Raw genomic sequence first — 9,512 nt, 5'->3', positions numbered from 1 at the left:
TCAACATTTAATCACTGTTTTTCTTTGTTTTTTATTTGATTTTTTTTGTACATCCTTCCCCCCCTTTTTTTAACAAACTTTCTTTTAATGGCATTTTTTATTTTCCTTCTTTTTTTGCCTTTTTTTGTCATCAATTTTCCTCCCTTTTTTCCCTAAAATTTCTTCTTTTTTTTTTTGGTCATGAAATATACATTTTCCTCTTTTTTATTTGATTTTTTGTATATTCTTCCCTTTTTTTATCAAAATTTCTTTTGATAACTAAATGTAATGTAATACTACAAAATATTGCAAACTACATCCAAATTTCAAGAAGAAAAAAGTGAAACACCATCGGTTTGAACCTTGAAATCGGCGGTCCAGTTTAAAACCGCCGGTCACAAGCCTGAAGCACAATTGCGTATCATCGTTCACTGGAACTTAGGCATTCCAGTGAGGGGAAATCAATGGGGAGGAATACGAAATCGTTTCGATGGTCAAGCATAAGTACCTCCTCGAAACTATGACAAGGATGATATGGAGACACAGTTGAGCATCGCATTCTAGACAAGAAGAACATAAACAAAGTAAGTGGCAAGAAGATAGCCCATCAACATTGATTACTGCTATGTGAAAAAGAAAAAGGAGTTTTCCTTCAAGGTCACAAGCATCAGATTTTGACTGCTGTACTAGTATACTCCACATAAAATGGAGCCCATAATTGACAGATTACTGCCATACTCTCTACTAGCTTAACAGTCCACCATAATTATCCGATACAGGTGTCCGCACAGCACAGACGGGAAAAGGAATTAACACATAGATACCACATAGTATCAGCATGTAACTATGTATATATAGGCGATCATCAAGAGACTTTAGTGGATAGACTGGCGGGGAGCACGGGGTCGAACAGGAGTCTTTGATGGGCTTACCCTGCAAATTACATAATTAATCACTTGTGAGAAGATAAGGCTACCGTCATGGGTACAGGGACGTTATTTACAGCACGTCAAACCTTATAGGTAATGATCCCAACACAGCACCACTGCAGTTCAGCGCTGCAATCGCACTTTCAGCCTGCCAAGGGGAAAATATGTCCAATTCAAACTCTGATTCTAATACCACCATGATTAAAATAAATAGATATATCAAGTCAGTCGATTTCAGAAAGCTAAGAAAAGGAATGTATTTGATAATATTGAGGTGAAAATTTTCACAAATCGATCTTCAAAGTTGACAAAGATATCAGCATGACCACAAAGACCTCAAGCCGGAGACAATTTGAAACTTTCCTCGGATAATCTCACACAAAATTAAAGAACACAGTGAATGAAACTTCACAAAAAAGTCATCTACTCGAGCCTCTGGAGATCTCCAGCCGTTAATACAAAATGAGAGGAATCAAGTCAATATGGGAAAAAGGCCATCCTGATGGCCTTTTAGTGAATCCTTAATCTGATCAAAGCTTTTCGATTTATTTTAGATATCAATTAAGCATAATGCACAGGGGAACTATAAACGCACTGCACACTGTGAGGAATTAACATATGCATTAGTGGGAAGAGAGATGGAAGGGCATGGTATGTGCTGGTTTAGTTTTGAGAGGGCGAACGAAGATGAGTATACAGTTGGACATGAAACTAAATGTAGCCTTGGTAATTGGAGGGAAGTTTATGAGCTGAAAAATTAAGATGCTGAGATTATGAGAATAATCTTAACATAACATATTATACATATATGAGCAGAAGAATATTCTTCATCAACAAACACATTCTTACATTGGGAATTTGCTCTCTCACAAAATTCCTCTCTTTCAGCATCACACTAGTCAGAGCACAAAATATGATTCAGGCTGAACAAGGACTTACTGAAGGTCAACATCAACTCAAAACCTCCACATGTTCATTTTTTCTAACAGATGCAGCAATATCATAGTTAGACTCTCGATCATTTTTAGTATAGCATCTATCAGCAAGTTGATGTAACTCCACTATATGAAGGTCAACACTGCCTATCTCATAATGGTATGTTTTCTGTACTCCACTGGAACAAAATGCACATTGTAACAAAAAATCTAAACATTTATCCCTCCAGAATTCAGAAGCTATATTTCTCTAGATGCCAATGATCATTCAGATTTTTTATACCACTCAACAACATAATGAAAATTCGGGAAAATACTTTTCTATCCAAACCAGGATATCCTAAAGCACTCCAGGCTTTCTCTAACGAAGTACGCAGCTTGTACGCCCACATAGAGAATGGAAATATAGTAAGGTTTTCACGGTGATGCTTATACAGCAACATAAATTGTGAGAAGAAAATAACAGCAAAATATTTTACTATGGAAGGAAGAAGAAGAAGAAGAAAAAGAGAAACCACTATTGACATAAAGAACCTCTCATCATCAACCAAATCTATGATGTAAAAACTCCAAATAAATATTCTCTACCATAAACATCAATTTAAAATAGATGTGGCCTACATTCAGGAGGCCATTTAGGAGGAAAATATCTTCCACATGAATAATAAGCACATCCGAGTACAGTCTACCTAGGGAGTCAATCGAAAAAAGTTAATGTGTCTATCAGAAGAAATTGGCAGCTTGTTACATCTCCATTAGTTTTTGGTAACTCTAGAATAATTCAAAGAACATCTAATGAACAAAATCTCTATTGGTCATGCTGTACATTAGTACAACTGCTCTAGATGACAAGATAATAATTGAAGTAGGAATCCAAATAAAATTACTCTCTGGATGAGTACATCTTTGTCCATGATCCAGCTAAAGTTATAAATGCAGATTACATTTATTAGAAAGTTGTCAAATGTATTAGAAAGTAAACTAAATATACCATAATAATGTTTCACTGGGCAGGGTTACATAAAAGGTTATCTATATTTGTTTTAAATATATAAAAAGTAGAACACATACTTGTATAAGGATTTCATTCAAGAATATGGACATTATCTGTGCCAGAAAGACTGTCTAAAACTAGCAAGCTACTGTTATCCCAGGTATGCATATCAGAGACAATTTCTACTTGAAAGGCTTGGATAAACAAAGAAATATAGAGAGAGGGAGAATTATTAGCTAACATTATTACTTAGAAAGAAGTCAAACAAGATGAGCAAGAAGCTGTGGCTCTCACCATTACAAACTCCACAAAAGATATACGAGTAGAATGATGATAGTCCCCAAGCAACCTCAACCGACGAACCTGATTCAAGAGGAGAAAAATGGCATTTCACGTTTAATTTTTTCAGAGAAACATAAAGTTAGTCAAGATTTTCCTATGAGTAGGCTACACACCTCGCCACAAATGGACTCGAAGAAGAGTTTGACATCTGCTTGAGTGACCTGTAACATAGAAACAAATAAATAACGCTTTTATAGCAAACGGGCATCCAACAACTTGCCAAAGGATTCTGAGTGCAAAACTACCTTCTTGTCAATATTTGTACAATAAATAGTCCTTGCGCACATCTCCCTTTCATCCTCAGACTACATCTCAGTAACAAAAAAAGAAATCAGTCTACATTCTTCGAACAAATGAATGCAAAAAAACATGTTGCAAGGAGCTAAATGGTTGCAAGGTTTCTCACCCTAGGCAAGAATGTTGGATTAACAGGAGCAATTGCAGTTTTAGAAGGCAGTACTCTCACTGGATAATAGCCAAGCATCGTTCCTGCCAAACTCAAGGCGTTCCTTGCCCCTTCTGCATTCACATGAGTGACAATACAATGTGATACAATCCCTGAATTACTTTCAACTACACAACCAAATGAAGATTGTCCACATACCTTCGTCAGTGAACTCAACAAACGCAAAGCGAAGTACAGAATTAGGGTCACCACAAACACGACAATCCACAACCTTCATTACGAGTAGATTGCAGAAGAAAGAAACAGTTAGAATCATTTAGTGGTGGTGAATACAGAACCAGTGAGGCTAAGTTTTGACAAATACACACCTGACCACAGCCAATAAAAAGTGCTGCAAGTTGCTCTTCCGTAACCTACAGTCATCATAATAATGGCCAAATTTGAACGTTTACTTGTCTGAATAAAGCAATATAGTAATTAAATCCATAGGCTCTTTTCTACCTGATGATCAATATCAGAAACATACACTGTCCTCTTAATCACATCATCCCTTTGAGCCATGCTTGTTCGACTATTCATCCTCCGCTTTCCATGGGTATAACCATTTTTCTTCTGCATATTAAACCATCCGCATAACCAACGGCAATTCAAAACCAAATGGTAATGACAAAACATAAAGGGACAAATTAACAGAAAAAATTAACAGTTTATCATTACCTCTATCCAAAAGGAACGACATTTTCAACACCAAAATATACAAAATAACGAGAATATTTTACCCCGTTATGGAAACAATACAACCTAAATATGTTAAGAATTCCCATATTTCCTTCCACCGTATCAACCAAACCAACTACAACAATTTACAAAAGCAAACCAGCAAAAAAGGAATTTAATGTAATAAGCTTGCAAAAGAAAAGGAATTACTAACCCTTCTAAAAGAATTTTCAGTTGGAACACCTGAACTAAGGAGCTGCTGAATCATAAAGCCATTAGCATTGTACCCAAAATGACCAGCAGCTGCCGCTTGAGGGGGCGCAAGCATCTGGCGGCCGCCAACGAGTGACGTCAGCGACGGCGGCACGAATTCTTCGGCCATGGGGTTCAATTTCGACAACATTTCCTCTAAATCTCTCATCTCCCTCTTAAACCCCTCCCCTCCATCATCCTCGCCGTCCAATTTCTCCTCTTGCGATACTCCATTTCCGTTGACGGCGAGCTGATGATGGCCGTTGGATATCTTCTGCTGAATCAGGTGGAAATTCTGATCGGTCGGCGTCGTTGACTTTTGGCCGTTAGCGGCGGCCTTTGATGACTGCTGGTGGTGGCGATGATCCACCACGACGTCGTTCTCGCGATTCGATGACGTCAGCGCGCTAGCCCTGGCATTTTCCACCACCGCCATGATCGAGCAAAAACCTCCGCAAAGATTTTGGTTTTCCCAACTTTATTTTCTTCTATTCCCTAAAAGGGTCTGTCACAAAACACCAAAAACGTGAAACCCATAATTTATTTCTTTAGTTCAACGGATCAAAGCTTAAAAATCTCCAATTTTTACAAGTTGCAAAAATTATGCCCAAAAAAGACAGTTCTTACCTGATAGCTCAAATGGTGTCCATTTGAGCACGGAAATTGGAAGATCAAAAACGAAATCAAAAAGAGAAGGCAAAATCAGAGCGCAGCTTTACCTTTTCCCCAGATTATTTTATTCTATTTGCAAGAATATTTTACTGAGTCTGCAAGAAGAAGTTATATATAGTGAGAGGAAAAAAAAGAAAAAAGAAAAAATAGTTCTAGCATAATAGTGTATGTGTTTTTATCTGTAGATTGAGAAGTAGGAAACAATTATTAAATACGAATATTATATCACGTACACATTTATTTATTTATTTCTTCTTTTTTCTGTTTTCGTGATTTTTCTTCATTTATTGTTTCACTGAACTTTGTTCACAACGCCCCAAAATATATGATGAGGAACTGGTTAGGACAGTGGGGGGCCCACTTACTTACTTTGTAACCAGAATTTGGAGCGCATTTTATTACCTTTTCTTTTTTCTGTCTTCTAGTTACATATTGTAGTAAGTTCAACTAAACTATAAATCATCTTATACTCCCCCTCCCCACAAATAACTTCTTAATTTTCCTCCAACTTCCTAACTTTTCTTTTGAATTTATCTCAAAAAAAAAATAATAATAAAAAAATCACCAACTCACCACAATTAATTCTCTCTTTACCCATACTTTTTTTTTTTTTATCTTTTTACCACTTTTAATATTAATTATAACACATTTTTACCATTCTTAATACACTCAATAATTTTATCTTAAAACCAATGTCCCTCCTCCGAGTAAATTATTTGAGGGATGAGAGTAGTATTTACTTTTTATCCTTTCTAATAAATAAATAATATAGTAAAATATAAATTTTAATATTTTATTTATTTTAAATGATAATATATTCATCCCACTAGTTATAAGGTGATATAAAATTATAACACTCTTCTTTAAATTTAAAATTATATTTTCTCCGTCTCAACATTGATGTCATGTATTCTTTATTGAGTTGTCACAAATATAATGGGATATCTCATTTTTGGGCTATAATTAGAGTTTGAATATAAACTTAATTAACTTACCTATATATATACTCCTCACCCTACACTATTCATCTATATATTGCCTCTTTCTCCACTCGGCTCTCTTTCATCGCTGTCTCCACCCTCGTGTTGCCTTATACTCCTGACCCTACACTATTTATCTATGTCTTGCCACTCTCTCCACTCGGCTCCCTTCCATCGCCATTTCCGCCCTCACGCTGCCTCCATCGCTTTTCTTTCATCGTTGCATCCACTCTAGCCCTCCTTCACCACAAATATCCCTCCTGTTTCGCCGTCCACACCCTCGAGACCATCAAAATTAGCTTTAGAGGGTGGTACAGGTCTTTTCTCACTGTTGCTATATTTGGGAAAGAAAGACTAGGTAGGGGTGAGCAACAGCTCGTTGGACTCATAGCAGCGGCACGACAGTGGAGAAGGTGCCTTGAATGTATATATACGTGTACTTGTTTCAAATCTGATTAATTACCCAATCCTATATAAATATAAATTGTTAAAATTTTTTTAATAAATTACATAAGTAAATAAAGAAATTTTAAAGCACGAGTGACAAAGGACTCAAACCCAGGACTTCAGGTCTTGGACATTAACCTCCTACCACTAGACTAACACACACACACTAAATTGTTAAAATATTTCGTTCACAATGCATGTACCCACCTAGATTGAAAGTATCAATTTATATATTTTGTTTACTTTTAAAAGAATTAAATATGAAATATATCTCAATCTATCACAATCTTTTCAATTTGTATCAATTTTATCATCAGAGCTCGTCGGTAATGATTTGAATATTAAATAGTACACGTTAATTATAAATTATATAAAAATTTAAAATAAAATTTTCATGTAAACCAATGTTTAGACCCATTTATAATTTAAATACCCATATATGTCCCAAATTCGATTATTTACCAAAACTTATTTAAATGCATACCTGTAAACATAAATTTTTTGTATTTCAATTTGATAAAATACCAAAACGCGTTACAAAGATAATTTGATAGATTTGAAGATAGATTTATGCGGGTTGCAATCTCTAGTTAATCCTCTGATTCTTCTCTTCCATTTGATTCTCGAACAAGCTCGAAGGTTATTGAAATACTTGATTTGATGACACCAATCCAAGGGACTTAAGTCGTGATTTTGGATTGAACGTTGAACTTGATTTGATTTGAAGAAGAACGTCCTTAGAATTTATAAGAACGCCTTGAAGCTTTTGAACTTGATTTGATTTGAGGAAGATCGTTCTTGGAATTTGTAAGAACGCCTTGAAGCTTTGAAGCAAAACCTTGAATACTTGAAGAACGATTTAAAGATTTGAAGAACGCCTTGAAGGTTTGAATACTTGATGAAGATTTGAAGATATACTTGAAGATCACTTGAAGATATACTTGAAGCTTTGAAGATACACTTGAAGACTTGAAGATATACTTGAATCTTTGAAGATATACTTGAAGATCACTTGAAGATTTGATGAAATTCTTGAAGATGCTTGGAGCCTTCAATTCTTGCACCACTTCAACTTCAACTTGTGATACTAGAGAGGATTCGTTATGCCCTTCGATCTTCCACTTCTTCACGTTGTGATAATGAGCACCCCAACACCTCTATTTATAGATTTTAGAGATGGGCTTCGTGGGCTTTATGGGCTTTGGGCCTTCATGCATGGGCCTTAGGGCTTTAGGTGATCAATAAGCCCATTAATTCATTATATTAAATATTAATCATATATATCTATTTAATTAGGAATAAAATCCCATTTAATAAAATAGAAAATATAATTGAATATTTAATTCATGAATTTACACGTGGCACGATTTAATTCGACGACAATTTAATTGTCTACAAATTGCCCCATCGAGACTTGTTTATGGACGAAATGTCTTTGGTAATAGACGAGTCTCGAAATATATCTTGATAGTTTAAACTCTTATCGCGGAGTTCTTGATTTTGAATTTTGTAAATAGTTTATACTCGTATTTAGGAGTTCTTGAATTTCTTTTGAATTTATAAATAGTTTATACTCGTATTTAGGAGTTCTTCATTTGATTTTGAAATTTTAAATAGTTTATACTCGTATTTAGGAGTTTCTTGAATTTCTTGAACTTTGTAAATAGTTTATACTCGTATTTAGGAGTTCTTGAATTTCTTTGAATTTCGTAAATAGTTTATACTCGTATTTAGGAGTTCTTTATTTGATTTTGAAATTTTAAATAGTTTATACTCGTATTTAGGAGTTTCTTGAATTTCTTGAACTTTGTAAATAGTTTATACTCGTATTTAGGAGTTCTTCATTTGATTTTGAAATTTTAAATAGTTTATACTCGTATTTAGGAGTTCTTGAATTTCTTTTGAATTTATAAATAGTTTATACTCGTATTTAGGAGTTCTTGAATTTCTTTGAATTTTGTAAATAGTTTATACTCGTATTTAGGAGTTCTTGAATTTCTTTGAATTTTGTAAATAGTTTATACTCGTATTTAGGAGTTTTTCAATTTCTTTGAATTTTGTAAATAGTTTATACTCGTATTTAGGAGTTCTTCATTTTGAACTTGAATTTGTAAATAGTTTATACTCGTATTTAGGAGTTCTTCATTTTGAACTTGAATTTGTAAATAGTTTATACTCGTATTTAGGAGTTCTTCGCTTGAATTTGATTTTTTTTTTTTTTTTCAACGTTAACTTGTGGAGCACCTCTTTCTTTTTCTTTTTCTTGCAGTACCTTCAAGAGCATTAAATGCTTCTTGTTCACTTCCCGAGATCAAAATTGACTGCAGCAAATTTGTTTTCTTATGCCATCCTTTTCCTTTTTGCAACAACCTTACCTCTTTTAGGAGAGTTTTTTTTTTTTTTTTTTTTTTTTTTTTAGTCTGCGACAGCTGTAGTGAGAGGAGGCATGTGCATAGCATTTGCTTGAGAGCCTTTGCAGCCTGTTGAAAATTGCAAAGAATAGCTGGAACTCCACCTTTTCTTCGTACACACTGGCAGCTAGGATTTAGGGTGTGAGTTTTCGGTTATAAATAGAGGGGCCATTCTGCAGTCTTTTTCATTCACAAATTCTAAACATTGCAGCCATATTTTCTCTTTTTCATAGTTCTTAGTAGCGTCTTTCTTGAGCTAGGCACTACCAACCATTACTTCATTTCATTCATCTTTCTAGCCTCTTCCGGGAAGAAGTTGAAATATTGCTGGTGAGGAGCGAGATCTCGTCGACTTTTGGGCTGAAAGCCGCGACTTGAACGCTGAAGGCGAGCCCAGTTGCGAGGCGAGTCGATATGCCTGGAAGGTGTTCGTAAAATTGTCTCGAAC

At 35.0% G+C, this 9,512-nt stretch overlaps 1 protein-coding gene across 4 annotated transcripts; it reads right to left on the bottom strand.

Moving 5' to 3' along the window:
* Positions 1–568: 568 nt before the first annotated feature.
* On the bottom strand, positions 569–5,534 carry LOC130993329 (polyadenylate-binding protein-interacting protein 12-like). 4 transcript variants are annotated; one of them, XM_057918169.1, is made up of 12 exons: positions 5,460–5,534; positions 5,274–5,321; positions 4,517–5,059; positions 4,087–4,197; positions 3,954–3,998; positions 3,784–3,856; positions 3,586–3,698; positions 3,425–3,484; positions 3,293–3,340; positions 3,132–3,200; positions 995–1,056; positions 569–912 (listed from the first exon to the last, which is right to left on the bottom strand). In XM_057918169.1, the coding sequence occupies exons 3-12, from the start codon at positions 4,988–4,990 to the stop codon at positions 855–857; spliced, it is 1,113 nt and encodes a 370-aa protein (XP_057774152.1). In that variant the 5' UTR covers positions 4,991–5,059; positions 5,274–5,321; positions 5,460–5,534; the 3' UTR covers positions 569–854. The 4 variants fall into 4 exon arrangements, with proteins under 4 accessions (XP_057774152.1, XP_057774153.1, XP_057774151.1 ...); XM_057918170.1 differs by having other exon boundaries at positions 5,182–5,321; positions 5,460–5,518; XM_057918168.1 differs by lacking the exon at positions 5,460–5,534 and having other exon boundaries at positions 5,274–5,422.
* Between the last annotated feature and the right edge of the window lie 3,978 nt (positions 5,535–9,512).

This window comes from Salvia miltiorrhiza, chromosome 7, assembly GCF_028751815.1.
Source record: "Salvia miltiorrhiza cultivar Shanhuang (shh) chromosome 7, IMPLAD_Smil_shh, whole genome shotgun sequence".
Lineage (NCBI taxonomy): Eukaryota > Viridiplantae > Streptophyta > Magnoliopsida > Lamiales > Lamiaceae > Salvia > Salvia miltiorrhiza.
This window is presented reverse-complemented; position numbering and strand designations above follow the sequence as displayed.